At 30.8% G+C, this 23,436-nt stretch overlaps 1 protein-coding gene across 1 annotated transcript in view; it reads left to right on the top strand.

Annotated features, from left to right (window-relative positions):
• Positions 1 to 15,323: 15,323 nt before the first annotated feature.
• Positions 15,324 to 23,436, top strand: part of OPN4_3 (Melanopsin) — a gene marked incomplete at both ends in the record, with an annotated part of 29,042 nt that continues 20,929 nt past the window's right edge. Inside the window, 5 exons of the mRNA XM_035732389.1 lie at positions 15,324 to 15,511; positions 16,903 to 17,039; positions 17,793 to 17,996; positions 20,651 to 20,881; positions 22,582 to 22,856. Coding sequence (XP_035587405.1) covers positions 15,324 to 15,511; positions 16,903 to 17,039; positions 17,793 to 17,996; positions 20,651 to 20,881; positions 22,582 to 22,856 — 1,035 coding nt within the window. The remainder of the gene's footprint in view (positions 15,512 to 16,902; positions 17,040 to 17,792; positions 17,997 to 20,650; positions 20,882 to 22,581; positions 22,857 to 23,436) is intronic.

The following is a 23,436-nucleotide window of genomic DNA, read 5'->3' as shown; positions in this document are numbered from 1 at the left end:
GACACATGGATCTTGGTACAAGGAGGCACCAAATACATATGCGCCACACAAATCTCATTTGATATGTGTGAGGGCTCTGATACTGCCAGGGTGCCCGAAACGAAGCAGGTGGTTTTCTTAGGGGCCACTCCCCGAGCCTTCGACCTAAAGGTCTAACCCACAAGGCAGTGGAGCATCGTAAGGAGATGCAGTCGCATGGTAGCCGGTGACCAACGATTGGTTCATACGCCAATTGTTCCCACAGGATACTGGAGCCCATGTGCAACATTGATTTGGTTTGGGATCCAGTTAAAGCGCCAGACATTCGCTTTTCGTCTTCTCATTTTCGTCAAAAACACCCCCGCCACGAGAAGGCAATGAGTAGAACTTCCCTGACAGAGGCTATATACGCGTGGCAATGTGAGAGCATTTCGAGAGGGAGAGCAGACTCTCCCCACTCTCGGCCATACCAGGGCATCTCCTCTTACCCCATTTTCAGTCTAGTTGACCCTATATATATATATATATATATATATATATATATATATATATATGCTCTTAGCAGGTATGCAATGTGTGATAAGATTGTTCAAAATGTATTGCGCTAATAAATCACACAGTTCTGATAATCTTCGTCTACTTATTACATTATCGAAATTTATCAAAAGGGACTAATTATTTTAAATAAAAAAATGATTTGATTTTATACAAAACAAAATGTACTATTTTTCAAACAATCAAATAAATAAATTACATCATTATAAAATATGTAAATGACAGTTAGTTAAATTGATATACATAAACAAAAATTTATCATTCAATGTAAAACTGACAAAGTCATATAAATTTTTAAAAAGAAGTTCCCTTTTAAAAATTAGGTCAATAGTTCAATGAAATTTTTAAAAAAATATTTAAATTTGTTTAAAATGAATAATTTTTTTTAGATTTTGTGTTTTTCAAATTTAAATTTATTATAAATAAATTTTTTGAGATCATTTACTTTTCACAGATTGAAATCACGAGTCAGTTGAAGCTAGATCACCATTAAAAACTTGGAGGCACTGGATGGCCGTTTCGTCCTAGTATGGGACTCCTCAGCAGTGCGCATCCACGATCCCGAATCCCGCGGGATTCGAACCCAGGACCTACTGGCTTCGCGCGCAAGCACTTAACCAACTAGACCACTGAGCCGGGATCCAATGGTGTTAATGTCTAACTTCAACCAATCCACGAAGTTGTCATTCTATTTAAGCTTCATAAAATATTGATTTGATTGGCTTTGTTTATTTAATGAAATTATTTTATTGTTGAAGTAAATATTCAACATGGATTGTTTTTTTTGTTTTCTTCCTATTGATTTAAACAAATTAATTTTAAATGATGATTAGAACTTGGGTATTATGGAGATTATAATCATTTGAATAGTTGAATCATTATAATCTTCTTAAACACTTATACTGATCATAATCATCATATACTCATTTGTAATTGGCTTTAAAATGATTTTGTAGAGTTCTAGTAAGAAACTATGATCAGTGAAATCTAATTCGTATCGGGTAAAGATAAGTATCAACCTTAGACAGTGAATGAATTTCATACAATTACTTTCCTTTATGAATTTAAATAAAAACAGAACAAATATTGATGCAGAATAATATGAATTCATTATATTTCGTAGTTTCTCATCAGCTGATTACAACTAAATATGTATCAGAATTTTACATAGAGACAAGAAATAGTATAGAACAATTGACATAAGTGAATGTAAAGGATTATGATGACAAAGGTTATATATATATATATATATATATATATATATATATATTAGGTGTTAGAATCAAGGAAACATTAAGGATGGGTGGTGTAATAGTAGAGTGGAATTCAGAGACAGATAAAATAAATTGTTTGATAATTTTAGAGGTAATAAATGATTCATAGAATTAAAAATTGATAAAATGAGTTACGTAATAATTGAATAGAATTTGAAAAGTTCATATAATTCAAGAGAATCAAGTGAGTGTAAGTAAAAGGGTGGTTTAAGAATTCGGTAATGGGAGTGGAATATAACACAAACTAAATATTAACGAAATAAAAGTGATAATCAAAAATAAAAACACAATAGACACAAAAATATTGGATTGCCTGGGTAGTAATACGTTTATTACTGTCTCTTTTTGAATACATAGATCCGGTTTAAGTTTTTTTTATCGCGATCGTTTCAGCAAAACGGAGAGCAACTGTACTTCTTTGTCTGCTAATAATTTTAAAGTATGAGGGATGTCAATGGTATGCCCGGTGTCAACTGGATGAATAGTTGCGCAGTCATTCATGAGTAGATGGAATTTAGACATTAAGACCGTTGCATACTGGATCAGTGGTCTAGAGGTTAAGCGTTCGCGCGTGAGACCGAAGATCCTGGGTTCGACTACCGCGTGCAGGATTGTCTACGCGCACTACTGAGGAGTATCATACTAGGAAGAAACGGCTATCTAGTGCTTCCAGGTTTTCATTGGTGGTCTACCTTACATCTACTAATGAATTCAACTATATATATATGAAGATAAGAAACATCAGACTGTATCAAAAAACCAACAAAATAATAATGCATATCAAGATAATTAATGGCTAGGTTCAGGAAATTCTTGTGAAAAGTTTTAGTCCACCAGATCAACTCTGTTATAGACGATAGAGTTGGGTGACAATCACATAATGTAACTTATGTTCTGAATCAGTGACTGAATAATTTTGTGTTTACAACTTTTCTCTTTTCTCTCTTTTTTTTTACTGTTAACATTACCTGTTAACATGTCCTTTAAATCTAAGTTGTATTTCACTAGTCTATAAATATATATACTCAGTTACCAAAAAAAAAATCTTAATAAATATGTATTTCCAGAAAGGGTTTTGTGGAGATTTTAGAAATTTCACTGACTGAAATCATGAGTCAATTGAAGCTAGACCACCATGGAAAACCTGAAAGCGCTGGATGGTCGTTTCGTCCCAGTATTGGACTCCTCAGCAGTGCGCATTCACGATCGCGCACCCCGCGACACTGATAGGTCCTGGGTTCGAGTCTCGCGGGGTGCGGGATCGTGGATGCGCATTACTGAGGAGTCCCATACTAGGACGAAATGGCCATCCACTGCCTCCAGGTTTTCCATGGCGGTCTAGCTTCAATTGACTCATGATTTCAATCTGTGAAATATGTTTTTATTTATTTTGCTCTATTCTTCAACGAAAATGTAAAACGTTAACAAAAATAAATACATGTAGTCTGACAAAGATGAAGAGGAATAATAGTATGGCTTTCCATAATGTCCTATTTTCTAGAAGGATAAGCGTTTCCATTAAAATAAATGTATTTAGAAAGAATACATGGACGGGTCAGTATACCCACTTTCATAGCTTTACATCTCTTTAATACAAAATAAATTTGGTTAAATATCCCAGCCACAGAAATATGTTCTGAGGATAGTGTAGATAGTGAAATAAATAAAGAACATATTACGAAATAACTGCTATCTAGATAATTTTGTCAGAAAATTTCTGTTTGGAGGTAAAAAGTAGACCAAACTCTGACGCCATTGGTAAAAAAACACTCCATCTTTTCTCACTTGGTAGATAGGGAACATTATATCAAAATAGATAAAGCATTCTCTGTTTTATATCAAGTTCCAAACAATATAACTAAAGGAGCTAGATTACGGCTACTCTACATGGTTGAAGCCATCTAGATCAACTCCAGAAAATCGAACTTATTTATCCAGAAGAGATATTTCCAGCCTCTATGTTTACTTTGGTCTACAACTGGATCATCAGATACCTAAACTGGATATTATAAACCTCTTATCCTACCTCCAAACTTATTCTTCTGTTTATATATTTCTTAATATTCGTATTCATCTTTCTCAGTTCACATGAATTCTATTTCATCGCAATTACCTCGATAACACCTCTTGATACATGTTAGATTCATACAACGTTATTATTATTATTATCACTCCTTCGAAAAACAAGATGAAATTCTTCTACTATGCATCTTATTCACATGATTTTTTTATTTTATAATATTACCATTGTATTGGTTATGACTTAACATTACTACAAATCATTTTGACCTTTATTCATTTATAAATAACACAATTTTGAACTATTTATGTCATTACAGATGCATATAACTTATAACCCTGTCAAATTCTTTGATGCATGCTTTATTTTAGCCTCTGTAAAATACCACAATAATTATGGACTTATAACTGAAGATCCTGATGATGAAGTTACTGAAAACAATTGTCCGCTCGAATATTCCTTGTTTTCGATTATTCTACAGAGATTATTTAACTACTAAAAACATCCATTTTACCAAAAACTCCATTATCACTTTTTGGATTATAAACCATTTCAGGATAAAAAATGAATGAGCTACTATTAAGTCCTTGAATGTTCACGGAATTTTAATTGAAAGCAGAACATAAAATATTTAACTTTCCGAACCGTTAGTATTTAATTAATGTTAAGATATAAACAGTTATATCATTATCACTAATTAAATGCATAATGTTGGAAGGAATTGCTTCAGATCCCTTAGTACCCTGAATGATTGAGGATAGTATGCAAACCTTGTAGTCTGAAATAAATGGATTGCCGAAATAACAGATTTCAGAACGTAAAAATAAATATATCAGTAGTAAAACAATACAGCCTTCCTTCGAGATATTGATAAACTCAACCAATTCAAGATAGCTTTCAATACCAGGTCCCAAACCCTACATGATCTACTGAAAGAACATGAAACTACCATGGAGGACAATTGGAAAGGGACCAAGGTAACACTATCTTCAACTTGTCAGGAGGTTCTAAGCAGCAAGAAGCATTATTATAAGAAATACATCTCTATCGAAACCCTAGGTAAGATTCAAGAATGGGAGAACAAGACAGAAATTAACAACAGTCGAACAAAAGCAGAGAAATTCAAGGCACAAGATGAATACACAGAAGCAAACAAGCAAGGGAAGAGGATCATTAGAGCTCAAAAACTGAAATACATGGAAGACCTACCAGTGACAGTTGAAAAACATGCAAGAAAAAGAAATATGAGACAGCTATATGACACAACGGAGAAACTAGCAGGAAAATATAATAAACCAAAGAGACCAGTCAAAGACAAAGAAAGCAAGACAACCACTGAGATTCAAGAACAGAAAAAAAGATGGGTAGAGCTTTTTAAAAACCTTTGAATAGTGCAGCTCTGATGAAACCAACAGACATGGAAGCAGGATACATAGATCTTCCTATAGATGTAACTCTACCAACAAACAAAGAAATCAGGATGGTCATCAAATGAATCAAGAAAGGGAAGACAGAAGGACTAGACAACATACCAGCTGAAGCTCTGAAGCCAGACATAGAAGTAATTGAAAGTACGCTTCGTACTCTATTCATGGAAGATTTGAGAGGAAGAACAAGTGTTGACAGACTGGATAGAAGAACACTTCATCAAGATACCAAAGTAAGGAGATTTGAAAAAATGAAAAATACAGAGGTGTCACATCACTATCAGTACCAGGAAAAGTTTTCAACAGAGCGTTACTGAACTGGATGAAAGATTTAGTAGATGCATAGTTTCAAGATCAACAGGCCGGATTTCGTAAGGATCAGTCGTGCACAGACCGAATTGCGACGCTACGCATCATCATTGAACAATCAATTGAATGAAACTTGCCATTACATATCAACTACCTTGACTGTGAGGAAGCACTTGACGGTGTGGATAGTAAGACTTTATGGAAACTTCTTCGACACTATGGTGTATCTCAGAAGATCGTCAACACCAGATGAAATCCTTTTGACAGACTACACTGCAAAATGGTGTATGGAGGACAGCCGATAGATGTATTTCAAGTGAGCACCGGAGTCAGAAAAAAGTAATCTCCCCTTTTCTATTTCTTCTGATGGTTGACTGGATTATGAAGACCTCCACATCGATGGGAAAGCACGGAATACAATGAACAACTTGGATGCAGCTAAACGATTCGGAATTTGCAGATAACCTAGCTCTTCTATCCCATATACACCGTGAAGTGAAGGTTAAGACTGATATGATGGAAAGAAAAGTAAATGTTCGATTGATTTACTGATTATGAGTTTTATTCAAGATTACTTCCGTTTCGATTCAATGTAATGATTATTCAATGTAGTATTTGTTTCCTTTTCTCGTATGATATTTTATTCTGTATAATATACGATATTCTTGTATTCCATTGACATGAACTATGTTCATTATGTGATTTGTTACAACTTTAAGTATCTTTCATATATGTGATTTGATCCTTATTATTGATCAAAATGGGTGTACAATCAATATATAAGTGAGTGTATTTCCTATTAGAGTTGTTGTCGTTGTCGTGTTTGGGGGTTAATAAATCATCACTTATACCAGTCTTTGTGTTCTTACTTTCGTGAGGTCCCTCGTTCCGATTATAAGTGATAAGCGTTTCCGACATAACAATCAGCGACGACCAGATACAAAAAGTAGCATAAAAAAGAGCGAAGACAATAAGCGTTCACACGACAAGTTATAACAAAGACAACCAGTATAGCAGCAGTCTCTGCATCATTAAGCAAAAATATTCACAAGAAAAAAACAAGATCCCCAAATACAACACGGAGAACACCGACCCAATCACACTTGATGGAGAGGTTCTGGAAGAGGTGGAAACATTTACGTACCTGGTCAGCATCATCGTCGATGAACACGGAGGATCTGATGCAAATGTGAAGGCAAAGACTGGCAAAGTAAGGGCAGCATTCTAACAGTTGAACAACTGAAGACAGTTGTCAATCAACATCAAAATGAGAATCTTCAATATGAATGTTAAGACAGTTCTATTGTACGGAGATAAAAATTGGAGAATACTGGTGGGTGACCTATGCTCCTCCACAACGGGTAACAGGTATAAGTAAGCAACTAAATATATCAAGAAAATGAAGTTTCTTTGTTTTTTTTTCAATTTCAGATACTCAGATCTAGTTGTTTAAGAACTCCTTTTTTAAAGAAAAGCTGGAAATACTAACTTGTATTGCATTATCGTTTACATATAACTGTAGTAAAACCTTCACTTTGACAAACCTCTAAAATCTATTGTACATGTTCATATTTTACTGAGATAAAGTTTTCATTATTAGTAATTTTTGACCCTCATTCATTATTGTTATTAAATTATGAAAGTGATGAAAGTATGTTTACATAAATAAGAACAGTAATATCATATAACTTCATTATTTTATTTGTTAATTTTATGAATTTGACGATATTCCCTGACAATCACCTATTATAGACTGAGTTAAAATAGCTATCAATAGAATGAACAAACCTTAAAACACTATTTGGTATGTACATCTAAATGTTTAGATATAATAGTTTCAAGTATACCAAGCATTAAAATATTATTTGTACAAAAGCAAGGTTTTTGTAATATTTCTAGAGTAAAACAATCTGAAAAAAAGAAATACAATTTGAATGATTAACTAGTTGAAATGACAACAGTTTACTTATGATTCTAATAGTGTTTGTAAAAGTTTAAGAGTGAATATATAGAAAATCACTTATCTCTCACGTTTTATCATAACACCCTATCATGAATGTTCATCAATGATAGTTTGGACCTATTCCATAACTTTGGAAATATAGTCATTTGGGAACATTAAGAATCATGATAACTTTTGATATATATTTTTTGAACATGTTCCAAAAAGTCTTAGAACAAGAGAAAGAAAGACTCTGAATAGTGCAATCACCAAACATCTCCTTGATACAGGACATTAGGTAGATACCTTACAATCCTTTAGGGTGATTAGTAAGCAGCCAAATTCCAGTCTTCTGAAGTTTGCTGAAGCCGTTGCCATCAGGCGTCAAAAACCTGACCTATGTATTCAAAAGGAGACGGTAGTTAATCTTTCCTTGCCTTGGTGACAAATATTCTTTCGCCGCACCTTAAAATTTCTTTTCTTTTTTCTTTTTATTTATTACACGATTTTATTTTTTCAACTATCTTTCTAATTAATAATCTTTCAACTGAACTCTACTCACTATATTCCTATAAATGTTTATTCATTATGTAATCAATTGTTTCTAACCCACTTTTGAACTGTTGTCACAATTAATGTTGTAGAATATTCTTTCACATTAGGTATATATTTACAATATTCAGTTAGCAATTTAAACCCATTATGTAATTATGATTTTTAAATATCACAGGTTGTAAGCAGCTGACGAGAACCTACGAAATAAGATGAATTCATGCTAATCTGCTAGAATCTTTGTTCTTGTTCTTTTCAAAATGATAAAGTGAACTGTGTATCATGAGCCATACAAAATCCATTTAAAATCATTTTATATCATAACTTGTATTTTATTCTTGTTTTTTGTACATATTCTAATTTATAAAGTAGTATTAAACAGTTCATATTTCATTCTCTGAAATTATTAGTTAATGCCCATGTATTGTATTACATCAATTACATCACTTTTAGATATATATATATATATATAATGAATGATATAGGATGTTGCAATTATTTTAGATAAGATTAAATATAGAATTTACTAACCAATATTACTAAAATCATTCTGGTAAGTAATCATTCAACTAAACTTATACGCTTGTTTCGCTGAATTTTTAAATCAGATATTTTTTTGTTTTAATTTCGTTTAATGTTTAATAGAGTGAATCAATTTATGTTATTTTAATTGATAAACTTCATTAAAATATATTCAAATAATCGCTAAGTTGTTGAACAATCATCATAGTGTTATGTTGTACAGAGTTCATCTCTCTTAGAATTCATCACTTAAATGTTATTATGTCATTTATATGTGAGATAATATTGCTTATATCATCATTTGAAAACATTATTATTTACAAAATTTGTATGGATTTAAGTGTTTTTAAAATAATTAACTTTAATAATTATTTTCATTTCCATATATATGTCTTGATTTTGGTACATTAATGGTAGAGATAGATCACCTAGTTGTTGTAAATTTTCGACGTTGATGAATAACTAACGAACTTGTATTTGCTAGTTTATAGAAAAGAAATACATGTTATATAACATTACCTTAGTTACAAGAAAACATCCTGATACACTAATCACTGTTATGTTAGTTTTGTTAGTGTTATTAAGTACAATTTGACTAAAAGTGTTATAGACTCCTAAGATTTATTCTCAGTTTCTTTATACGATTTGTTTTGAAGAAAAATGGTCAGTATGTTATGAATGGGTAAGAGCATTGAGTTTTTAAGATTTTAATCATGTCCCAATTAACGTCTTTCAAGGACAGTAGTTATGTTTGTTACACATTAGTGTGTTTAGCTTCTGTTCATCATACAACGAAAAGCAATGAAATAAGTAAGATATCTGGTTAACCATAGCAAGTTTTTTTCATACGAGATGGAGTTGCTGACCAATGTCTAACCAACCTTCTTTACACGAGATTGAAACCGGCAATAACTCTAGAAGAGCTACAAACAGAGTCCAAACAGTTCTACTGTGTTGAGATAAACTAGGAGAAATACAACAACCATCATCAAAAAGGTACATGTATTTATAAAACATTGTATACATAAAGTAATCAGCGTTCGTTGACCTACTGTGGCAGTGAAAAAACGAACTTCCAACTGAAGAAGTTAGGAAAAGACGTTGGAAGTGGGTAAGCAAGCACTAAGTTGGAATCTTGAAAGGAAAGTGAAAGGAGGAAGACCAAGCAATACATTGCGCTGGAACTTGGAAGCAGACATTAGAAAAATGAATGGCAACTGGAAAGAAGTAGAATTGATCGTTCAGGACAGTGTTTGACATATCTATAAGATTCAAAATAACCTTAGCTTTTGTTATTTATCGTCATATTTTAATGTACATTCAGTTAACATATGTATGACCAAAGTTGATTCCCATCATCTCAAAAACTAACAGGAAAAATAAATTTTATCATTATATAAGTTTATAAACTAAAAGTTAGCTTTTATTATAGAATTAATTACACTATTTATCGAAAGTTTATTGAAAACTAGTCATAATGGGAAGAAAACGTTCATGACCTAATTAATCATATGTTTATAATAGTTCAAATACTACTTAAAGCGTAAATCTGGATTTCAATCCAAATTTTTATAACTTGATTGATTGAATTAGACTAAATGAAAAAAAATAAGTAAATAAATAACATGACATTAATTACTATTCTATATCTGATCTGTGTAATTTATTAGTTCCATAGAAATTAATTTGTAGATTGTATATCACAGTTGCTTGGTTCCTTAGCGTGAGATGAAGTAATTTTGTATGGAATCACTATGTATTATTGGTTCTAACAAGACCACCAAAATCATTGCTCCTTTATAAGATTTTCAATAGTTACAGAGATATAGACTATAGTTGTACACTATATTCAAGTAAATTACTGAATATAGTTCTTTAAAAAATAATTATATAGTTCTGCACTGAAAATAAACATAATATTACTAGCGGTGTACACTTTGAATCTCAAAGGGTTAATCACGAGTTACAATGATAGCAGTTCAATTAGTTGTACAAAAAATGTACAAATTCTTATACTGTGGCATTGACAATACAAGATTAACGATTTTAATAAATATATATTTTGTAATATTCCAATAAGTAGAAAAATTGTATCTCTGAAGTTTCGTGATTTATTGTAAGCTACTTCTTCAAAAAATATATTTATTGTTAACTTTCTGCATAATGCTCAATTTACTTGAAGTTGACCTTGATATTGATAACAATAAACTCATTATTAATCGGATTAGCACTTTTGTTTGGATTAAACTCAAATTTCGATGCAAGTTTATGTATTACATCATGAAATATTAATTAAACTGGCTATTATCTTTCTTATTCAGCAAGCAACTTTGAAAGTGTTTCAGACACAGATTCACTACTATCGTTGTAACTAACACACTAACAAGATAAACCACTGATTGTTTCAATATCAAGGCTTTTCGTTGACACATGAATCTGATAAATTTGTTGCTGAAAGATTATCCTATTTTACTTCACCTTGGGTTGGACTGGATATTATTCAAACGCAGATATTGTGATGTGTGCTACTTATATTAACATAAGTAGTATATGATATTAGTTGTGAACGGAAAGTCTGGAACCAGAGAGACAAGAGGATCGAACAGTAAAGAATGGAAACGGAATGCAATTTGTACGAAAATAAAAGAGCAATGAATTCTGAGTCATTTTGAGACGATCGATGGACATTTTGAAAATTAAGCATTTACTTTATGAATGTTAGATTTTATTAACATGCCCTGTAATTTTGTGTTAAATACATTAGATTGTCCCCACTGGTGTTCTTGTTCACTATAATATTATCATACAATGAAACATCGAATCGATAATAATCCTAAGTTCATCTTTTTAAATGAATTGTACGAACGAAAGAATGCTGACTATAATTTTGTCAACTCTAAACGTTTATCCACTGTTGGAGTTCAAAATAAATTAGGAATATGCTTCAATAATGCCTTTTTAAATAGATGATTGTATCTAAACGGTAATATTCAAATTACCTAAGTTATAAATTGAAGTAGTTGGTAGTTACGTATTTTTAATGTGTACCGATATATCTTTGTTGTATAGATGAAGGAAACACCTTTATATAATCCAAATAACAAACTACTCGTCTTAAAAACTAACTTCAAGTTATAAGCTTTATGTTCCGTAGAACATCGTGTATTTCATTGAAAATATAAACTGAAACGCTTACTGAATAAAGTGTTTAAACTGTAATACATCAGAAACTAGAAAATATTGAACATAATTGTTCAATTTGAATTATTTTAAGGATTGTCATCAGAAACATCCATGACGAAAACCTATCTCAATTCAATAGAATTTCAGAGTCAATGGTACTATAATCCTTGAAACTCAATTTCATTTAACTAAAATGTGTCATAAGCTGTTTTCATTCATGAAAACTATTATCAATATCTAGTTAGTCTGTTTACGATAGTGGCTTGGTTTTGAAATAATCACTAAAAAGATTCAGTGCAGTTTAATAATAATATTACACTTACTGCAATATATAGTGTGCATTACATATTGTTTAGCTACAAAAATAATAAAATTCTTTAAGCTGGTTTATATCATGAAGCGACTTTGGCTAAACAATCATTGAACGATATAAGGTCTATAAAATCTGTTTCACCCTACAGTAGAATTTCTTAGTACTGCAACCTCAAACACAACCATTTATCAAGCTATTCTAATGCTCATAATTGTAGAAAGATATAAGTAGAAACCTGAACCTCATATTTTGTTTATAGTCAGTGTTCATTAATTTAATTCGCTTTAATTTAAATAATAAGAAATATATTATTTTCTGACTTCTTTTATATATAATTGTTGAAATAAAGTGACAATCATGCAATTTGGTTTAATCTCATATCTACTTTAATCTAATGAAGAAAATACTATATCAGATTACACTTCTCAAATTTTCTGAATGTTACCTGTTTCTGAAGAAACGCCCTTAAATTCACTTTTCTCATTAAATTCCAAAGTGTTAAAAGATTTCGATTTCATGATTATTTATTTTCTTTGTTGTATCACTTTAGTAATAATTGCGTTTTTCGTAATCATGATAATTACATATTCTAGTCAAACTTACACTACTTTAAACTTATATGACTTATTGGTTATTATAAATACAAATATTGTCTGGATTGTAGTGTCCAATGTAAGTGTAAGAAATGTCTTTCACTTAACCATTTTGGGAAAGTTCATATCTAACTAACTCCATCAACAGATAATTTTAATTGTTAGTAAGGGGTTAAAGAGATTGGTGAGTTTCATTTAGACCATGAACCAATCTAAGGTAAACCACCACTGAAAACCGAGAAGCACTGGACGGCTGTTTCCACCTAGTATTGGGCTCCATAGTAGTAAGCATTATCAACCCCATATCTGATAATGCAACCACCGATCATTGGTCTCGTGACCAGTGAAGCTGGACCGGGTCGGGTATGAGATAGTTACCCACCAAATACGATGAAAATGCTTGAACAATGTGGTGGATTCATTGAAGTTAAACGCTGGGAACGTTCAATGCCGACTCAGCGCTCTTCAGGCTAAGCGTTAGTGTGCGAGTCCGAAGGTTCTGAGTTTGGTTTCCTCATCTGGATCGTGGGTGCACACTGACTAGGACGGAACAGTCGTTTAGTGCTTCTAGGTTTTGTAGTATTGATCCAGCTTAAATCGGTTCATGATCTCAATGAAGTTATTTTAAGTGGATAACAGTATATACCCCCACAGCCACAGACATCTCCGAAGGAATAATTAAATGACGGTTATTAAGTCATTTTCTGTCCACTAACATTAGGAATAACGAAACAAAATCCTTACATTTTATTATGTACTATGCTTTAAATGATACAAAGAACGTTACTGAATAGACTTCGACATTAAAAAGCAATTTAGGTACTAAATGGACAGAATTTACAAAACAGGTAAATAATATGATGCACTGAAATACTGTTCCAATAAAGAAAAACTCTACAGTTGGCATAGTAAAATTCTTTGTTGAGTGTAAAACTCAGATCGGATATTATACTAATCTGTGGCTGTTCCATAATTAATAAGCTGTGATAATAACTTTTAAAACACTAAAAACAAAGTGCAAATTAATTTTCGTTGTATCGTATTAGGGCTTTATTCGATGAAGCATACAAATTCTAATCATACTGATACAAGAAATGTGTTTTCCAGTTGATCTGTATTCAACTCATATACTTAAAACATCCCATGAAGTCATGTTTCAAAAGTAAGCCAAAATGATAGCAAAATTATACATATAGTGTCCAACTGATAGTCTTGTTGTTATATTAAAGTAAGCAAACAGAAATTATCTGAATAATATCGACATTAAACTTAAAGGTTTTCAAGTAGTCTAAACAATGCATCAACTTTTATTTGTACTTAACAAGGAAATTTACTTTTGTCACTTGTGTGCATGCAAAAAGTTAGAAATTTTATCCCTGTAATTATAAATACAAGTACACTTGTATACTAGAAATATGAAAGGTCATATTTGTTAGCAAGACATTTGTTAAGTACCTATTAATCTTAAAACACTCCAAGATAGGGACAAATATATTTATTTGTTTCATAATTATGACATCTGATTCTCAGTATTACTGTTTGTTCAATTAACAGAAGACGAAATCTAGTAGAGTTCAGCAGGCGGTTAAGAATCAGTTGAATGAACAAAATACTTAACCAGTGTGGTTATAATTATGCATTTGAAAAGTATTGACCATCATATAATTTGTAAATCATAAAATATCTCATTTAAGGATAGAGATTAACTCTTGAAATGATAATTGTTATAACGCCTCCAACACATGAATTTATATCAATAAATATAACTGAATGAGGAATTAGTCTATCCTTATGTTTTACCATAACCTACTGTTAGACTTTATCTGTATCACTGAATATAGTGACTAAAAGATACCATTAATAAACCTCAGATTAGAATTATTGGTTTTCTGTTTTTCCAAGATCCTGATTTTATTTTCTATACAATTAACTCAATGAATTATATGACGGCTGATATTGGGATGATTGTGACATTTTGTATTTACTCGCTACGAAAACTTTTGAGAGTATGACCACGAATATTTTTTAAAAAGGCAGTAATTGGTTTAAACGCTATTAAAATATATAATTAATATGTCAAGTTCCACTCTTTATTTTGCCCAAATATATAAAAATATAGCACTCCGAGAAACAAATTATCAATAGCTGTAACACAACGTTCTAACTTGAATCTAAACTAGTAATAGAAGGATTATTAGTTCTCATTATTATTAAAAATGTAATCAATGTACAGATAATTGATTTTTATATCCATTTCGAAATAGTAATAACTGATTATATTGTCAGGTCACAGGTTTAAGGAGTTCAAAGGGAGAAAAAAAGCAAGGTTGTTCATTAATGCGAGGGCAAGCGGGAATAATCACTTTAAATCATAGTTGTTTAAATGTGTCCTTTATTTAATATTCATTTTTATTCTTGATTTTATTGTAATTAAATATATCAGATTAATTATTTTACTAAGAAAAACCTATTACCTTTGACAATAAAAAAAGGTTAAAGACGTAAACAACAGGTTTTGAAAAGAATTACAAAACTCCAATTGTTTCCTAATTATTTCAGAAGTGATTTTTACATAATATTACATGTAGTAAAATATGCTTATACCTTTTCATTGATTGATTGACAGATTATAAATTTTAATTGCAACGGTCAATATGAAACAAAACCTAACATTTGCTACTCTTTGGCCAGATGATAATGATTTCATGTCAATCGTTCATCCACACTGGCATAAATTTACTCAACCTGATCCATTGTATTACTATTTAGTAGGAATTTATATTGGTATTGTTGGTGTATTAGCAGTAATGGGAAATTCTTTGGTAATTACATTATTTCTTTTGTAAGTTTTTGTTCAAAATGTTTGTATTTCGTTTGTCAACCGATAAATCCACATATAAACACAATAAAAATCTCGTAGAAAATAGATTTAAATAATTGAGAAATGGATCGTTTTTTTCAATATGGTTATTAAATTGGGAAATATTGATTCTGGTGAATTCAGTGAAATGTTTTTTCTATGTTTAAACCTTACATTGAAAAGTTAGAAGGATGAAAGTAATTTCTTACATTACCTGACGTAAAACTTCCATATTTTGTGTCATATAGAAGTACTGCATACATTGAAACTGTGACTAATTTTATTCATTTAGTCTGTGTTAAAACCTTAGTTCATTGTCTTCCAGGTCGGCATGATACAATCCGTTTGCGATGTCTATTTATTTATAGGCATATACTGCTATAAGATTTTTTTAAGTTATAAATAAAAATTTACTTCCCTTTCTTTGGTTTGGTATTTAATTGGTTGAAAGGCAGCTTTCGAATAAACTAAGTAAAAGTCTCTTTCAGAAACTAATCTACAGGAATACTATTTATCAAAACCTGAAAGTCAAGACTGATTGATGTGTCATAAGGTAGTGGAACCACTGAAGACTAAGAGTGACCATTGTTCTTAACATTTTTATCAGAAGAGGGTTTCTGTGAACATTGTAATAATTTAATAGTTGGGTTCGTAAGACAATTGAAGCTAGACCACCATTGAAAACATGGAAACACTGGATTGCCGTTTTGTTGCGGTATGGGACTCCTCAGCAGTGCGTATCGACGATCCTGCCTCGCGCGATTCGAGCCCAGAACCTCTGGTCTCGCACACATACGTCTCACCTTTAGACCACTGAGCCGGCATCCAACAGTTTAACGTCTAACTTCAACTAGTTCACCAAATTGCATCAACGTCCACGATTGTATTCAGTGAGTTACTATCTCACTACAGAACCGGTTGAACTCCACTGGTCACTGCTTCTCACTAGAACTACATGAAATACCTCTTGATGACAATGATGAATGGTGGCCCAATTTCGTTGATTGGTTGGAGTTAGAGATTAATACCGTTAGATGCCGGCTCACTGGTCTAGAGGTTAAACATTCGCGCGCAAGACCAGAGGTCTTGGGTTCAAGTCAGGCGAGCTAGACCGTATGTGTGCGCTGGTGATGAGTCCCGTACTAGGGCGAAACGGTCGTCCAGTGCTTCCAGGTTCTTCATGGTGGTCTAGCTTAAACTGACTCATGAACTCAACATTTTTATTGGTAAACAAATGAATCTATATTTAAGCTATATAGTGTTTGGTAAAAGTTATACATTTTAATAATTAGTCTGTCGTATAAAATGAACAAACAATCCTTTTATGTAATAAAAAATTTCTTAATGCATCTAATTTTAACTATATATTTCAGATGTAAACAATTACGAACACCACCAAATATGCTAATAGTTAATTTAGCTATCTCTGATTTTTCTTTTGCACTTATCAATGGTTTCCCACTAAAAACAATCGCTTCATTTAATCAACGTTGGGGATGGGGTAAATTAGGTGAGTAGAATCTTTACTGCCATTTATCTGATTTCTTTTTCTGTGTGTGTTTTTCTCTATTTCAAATGTCGAAAATCATATTTATGGTTTTTACGTTTGTTTAATATATAAAATTATGTAGAACTTCATTTCAATATAATTTATGTTTTAGTAAGTAAAATGTACACAAAAATAGGGAAAACATCTATTAACCGTTTTCGTGCAAACTAATCATAAATATTTTTTTAAATGTTTAATGTAAACCAAATAAAATTATGTTTTATTTGTGATCGAATGTCCAATTCAATAGGTGATGATTATTATAAAATAGGATAGGAACTCATAGTGACATCTGTAACACTACAGGTTATCGATTATCATAGATTTTATCGTACAATATGTGGTAGGTCCAAATAAGTCTCAATGAATTATCACAATAATTTCGTGTAGATAAGTGATCGCATTCAAGTTGTATTTTATATTTTTATTCCAAAAAAGTATACACTGTTGTATAGAATAAACGAATATTTGTCCAATATACTGAAATTAAGTTCTGTGAAACTGCTTAAGTTTATTTAGATGGATAATTGATCATGAACAAAAGTATTAAATGTACTTAATTCCTGAAGCCAGGCTTTGAAAGATAAGCATATTTCGTTTGTTCTGTTCCTTACAAATGACTTCAGTAAACTACAATGCACATGGTGTTGTTTGAAATTTTACTTGTGTTCATACACTGGTAATGGGTATAAAAAATTTTTTTCATTTCTAAAGCCTGTGAGTTATATGGATTTGCTGGTTCAATATTTGGATTTATTTCATTAACAACAATGGCTTTTATTGCTTTGGATAGATATTTAGTAATTTCACAACCATTTAAAACGTTTTCTCGTATCACTTATGGAAAAGTTATAGTTATGATTTTTATCACATGGATATGGTCAGCATTATGGTCAATTCCACCATTTTTCGGTTATGGTTAGTTTATTATGAGTCGTTTTTGTTTTAAATAAGATGTTTTTTTATTTAGAGCTTATCAATATTCGTTGACTTATAGAAGAATATAATCTTCCCAAAATTTCTAAAGGAAATATTTTGATTTCAATTAGATTAACGTAACAGCAAACATTTTACAAACTAACTATCGAAATAATGTTCACTTTATATCTAATATCCATTAACCATCAAATATTCTGTATTTATTCATCAATGACTTTTATTAAATTTTACAACGGCTTGTTAAGAAAAATGTATTTCTTTCATTATAATTGTGTAGAACACCGAATACGTTTTGCATATATGTTGCTAACCTAAATTTAGTTGTTAAGATAATCATCTCAGAACTTCTTTTTCAGCTTCTGATTATAGGATTTCTAATTATAATATAACTTGTCTTAATGGATGCCTTTTCAAATAGTTGACAGAACATCACCAATTTATTTCAAGAAAGTATATTTCCACTGATAAAACGCCAATAAATAAATTAACCGGTAATTTGGATAATCAAATAATCAGTAGGTTTACAGAAATTATACCAAGAAAGTGAAACAGCTAAACATTGTAGTACATTTAGATTTATATTTCTTGACATGTAGGATAAGTTCATTACAAGAGCTTTAGTTAGAGAATTATCTAACGATTTCATTAATTAAATGGTACAATATAAATACTAAATTATTGTTTATACGATAATCATTCTAGAATGTTATCTTCAAAACTTTCGAAAAAATACAAGAACATTATTTACAATGATTATTTAACGTTACAACCATCATTAAGCATGAAATGTTATAAATGCTAATTTTTGTGTTTTTTTTCTCGAAAAATATGAAGTACATTTGTGTATTGGTATCCATATACATGTAAGATGTTATGGAATGAGATTTCTCAAGCACAAAATTGTTTTTTCAGTTTTCCAGAAAAACTATCAATTCCAATCTTTAAACAAAATAGGATCATAATTTTTAAAAAAATTCATTCATAGTTCTCTTAACTATTGATATCCTTTTTGTGACCCATAAAATAAATGGATCAAAGAAATAAACTGAAATTCAATTTTAATATAAACGGTATTCTAATTTCTATACCTGATGACTTAAGAAAATAAACAATGAGTATTGTCATAGAAATATAAGAGTAAACCATCAATATTATGTGAATTAGTATAGAATCACTGAATTACATGTTCTTATATGTTAATTTATTGCTTTTAATGAATAAATATCATTTTTGATTTTATATAATCATCACTTATCGAGGCATACGCACAGTATCCACATATGCCAATAAGGGACTGACCAATTGCAGTCTTAAACCTCAATGGGAAGATACAAACAGAACAATATCTAGTGAATTCAAATTCACCCCATTGTACAAGTAAGTGACTATCAGGACTCAGTAGCTGAGTGGATAACGCGATGGCGTTTGAAGCGAATGGTACTGGGTTCGAGTCCCAGAGTGAACATCAACTCTCTGAGGTGCAGGTACATCCAGCTGACGAGTCCCAAATAGGACGAAACGCGCGTCCTGGATTCCACTGCTAGCCACTATCCATCATTGCTTACAAATAGCTTGTGGATTAAGGTAATATTGAGGCATACGCACAGTATGCATATATGCGAATAAGAAACTGATCAATTGCAGTCCTAAACCTCAATAGGAAGATACAAGACAAGCAGTACCAAACGAATCACTTAAGTGATTTCATACAATTTTTTTCTTTGATAGTATTTTTATTAAAACAAGAATAGAATGAATCCACTTTAATCGATGTGTTTGAAATCATCCAAATACATAGAAGTTTTATAAATAAGTCCTTGATGAATATAACTTGTAAAAGATATTCATCAAATTATCCACTCTACTAGTAATATACTTTCATAATTACATAAATCGAACTTGCATAAAAATGATATGACAGTCATTCACGAAAGGTATGTACAAATGTTTGTTAATAAAAGTAGACAAAATAATGAAATCGACAATAATTATAATAGTAGTCTTGAAACAGCTGCAATCATATTGATAATGATGATGTTGTAAACAAATAGGTTGTTAAAGTGAATAAGATTTAGAATTCTTTTCGAAAGATCAATAATAATAATAGTTAACTTCACCTCACAATATTTGATGCTCTTCACTTACAAAAATCAACTAATCAATGAATATTATGTAATGAAGTGTCATATGCAAACAAAACTGTTATTCTACAGGTGGTTTAATAAAGGTTCTACTAAAAAGTATTAACAATATCATTTACCTTGAGTTATAATTTTTTTATAAAACGAAAATTCAAGTAAATCTGACGTATACATTCAAAAGTTGATCGACGGTTTCTTAACATTATAGATAAATCTTCACTTGAACATTAACCTAAATGAAACCTATATATATATATCGTTGAAGTGTTAGATCTGAATCTGGAAATATGTATGCTTAAATATAAACCATTTCTAAACATATTTCTAAGTTTTATAAATTGTCATGAAGAACAAACTCTTAATGTCCTTCACTTTCATTATTTTCTATCTAATGTTTAGACTAAGTTATTCTTTGATTCCAATATTTATTATTCATTTTATTTTATTTTACAATCTATGCAAATCATTATAATGGACAATTTAATGATTCAGGAAGTTATATACCCGAAGGTTTTCATACATCTTGTACTTTTGATTACCTATCAACTGACATACGGAACTTAATATTTAATGCAGGATTATACATATTGGGATTTCTTTGTCCTGTATTTATTATAATCTTCAGTTACTATCAAATTGTTAAAACAGTTAGACTCAATGAATTAGAATTAATGAAAATGGCACAATCATTAAATGCACAAAATCCATCGGCTATGAAAACAGGCAAGTTGGATGATATTCGTGTAATATTATTATTAAGTGAAATACTAAACAATACACTTTTAGAAACGTTATATTTTACAGATTGTTTAAAATTTATGTGTTTCTACATATATTTCATACATCTAACTGTTAGATCAAAGCTCTTTTTGTTACGAATTCGTGACCCTATGATCATTGCTGTAATCAGCAAAGCAAAAGTTTCGAAGAATCTATATTTCTCTCCCGGAACAACATTATTCAAAATATCCGAAAGCTAAATTCAATTAACCATATCAATAATCAACACTTTAATGTTTTACTGAATTCAATGACAACTCAAATTGGAAATATGGCTTTTTGGCAACAATAATACTTTCATCTTATACCTTAATGTATGATTAAGAAAAATTATTATATCATTAGTGAAAAGAATTAAAAAGGCTACTAATCTTATGTGTATTATAGTTTTTATCATGTTGATCAATTTATTCGTTCCGTGTAAATTAATAAAAACGTAAATGCAATTAGATTTAACTATAATATCAAATTTATGTATAGTTATAGAAACTATATTTTATACTAATAGTATCCATGTTCTATCATTTATTATTATTATTATCAGCTTTATTCAATATTATATTTTTGGTACAATATAGAATTCTCAGCGTAAAGTATTTCAACAAGTTTCCGTTTCTTTCTTCTTGATCGGTTCTGGCGATAAATATCGAGTGATCGCCAGCTAGATGTTAGTAATTCAGTAAATGAACATCTGAATAATGTGCATTCTTTTCGTTGTATATTGCCAGCAACCACATTGGCTCTTATTGAGTTTTTTGTAACTCTGACAACGAAAGGTTGTACACTTTTCAGAAACGCAGCAGAATAGGTTATGCGATTAATAAACATATTTATATATTAAAACGAACAAAAATAGATAACTTGTTGAAATATCTGGATGGCAGGAACAGGTAGCCCAGATGCTCAAGCAGGCCGCCCTTTATTATACTGGTTAATCATCCATATGAACTTTAGTAATCTTAATTTAACAATATTATGCACAATTTATGGTCCCTATTTTAAAATAAATAAATAAATAAACTGTTTCATTACGTGAGTGAATCAACTTAAAAAACATTTAGAACTAAATTGAGTGGTTTAGTTCAGTTAACATCATAAACCAATATTAAGGTTGATTTATTTAACTTGGTACGAAATGATGCAACATACAGTTATTGATGATTTATTTACAATCTTGATCGAATTAGGTTTATGGTAGTAATGACGAAACACATACACTAGAAAATCGAAACTTTTTAAAACGATAAATAATGTATTTAATATTAAGAACTGGTTTAAAGTTTACTGATTAGATAAGCACTGAATGTTCCTTTGGTGTCTTCTCTAAACATTATCAATGTCAACAATAAGTGATCTGAGGATGAGATAAGATAATTCAAGATCTTATAAATCTGACAAAATTAGCTTGAAAATAAAGTTTTTAAATCAAATGGTTTCTTAAAATATTACTAAAATTTCAGCTCATGACTTTTCAGTTAATAGTTTATCTAATTATCAGCTACGCTTCCCCAATGCAATCGAACTTCAGTCACTTTTAGTAAATAGGTATTTTGTTTTTCTAAAGGAATAAATTCCCTTTTGAGATCATGAATGGCCAAATATTTCATGAACTCCTTGTTATTACTTTGCTTTGATATTTTTAGGCGATAAGAAGGCAGATATTGAAGCAGCTAAAACGTCTATTATTCTTGTTCTTCTCTATTTAATGTCATGGTCTCCTTACGCCATTGTATGCTTAATGACACTGGTTGGAAGCAGAGATTCGTTAACTCCGTTCTACTCGGAGCTCCCTGTGTTATTTGCAAAAACATCTGCAGTATACAATCCTATTGTATATGCAGTCAAACATCCTAAATTTCGTTTGGAAATCGAGAAACGTTTTCCATTTCTTATTTGTTGTTGCCCACCTAAACCAAAGGTATGTAAAACATGTTGAAAGTTTATTATTTATTCTTGCAATAACATAAAAATTTATTATTCAATATTTAAGACCTCCTATCCATGATATTTATTTGATACGTATTTGTACTGTTGATTTCTATGAATATCACTTATACTTCTCAGATCGGATAGTTGTTCTCATTCACTGACCTTGTTGGACAAATAAAACAACTAATAGTTGTTCAATGCCAAAATTGAAACGCAATTTGTTGAGCCAACGTATATCCATCCAAATATCCTCAACTAACACAGTAACATTCTTGGAATTAAATGCATACACTTTGCTGACATATATTTGAATATATTTCCATAATCTACACGTTTTCAGTGTACTGAATATAAGTAAGTTGTTTTATGTACGGTTACTTGTTAAAGCTGACAAAAGGTAACTGTACTAAAATGTTAAAGTCATTGAGTTAATGTTATAATTAAAAACTAATAAAATGCTCAGGAATCTTTAGCATTCTATCCCTCATTTTGAAAATGAACAATAAATAAGCAAAGATAGATAGTGGCTGGCAGTTGAATCCAGGACGTGCGTTTCGTTCTATTTGAAA

The sequence above is a fragment of the Schistosoma haematobium genome, chromosome ZW (assembly GCF_000699445.3).
Source record: "Schistosoma haematobium chromosome ZW, whole genome shotgun sequence".
Lineage (NCBI taxonomy): Eukaryota > Metazoa > Platyhelminthes > Trematoda > Strigeidida > Schistosomatidae > Schistosoma > Schistosoma haematobium.
This window is presented reverse-complemented; position numbering and strand designations above follow the sequence as displayed.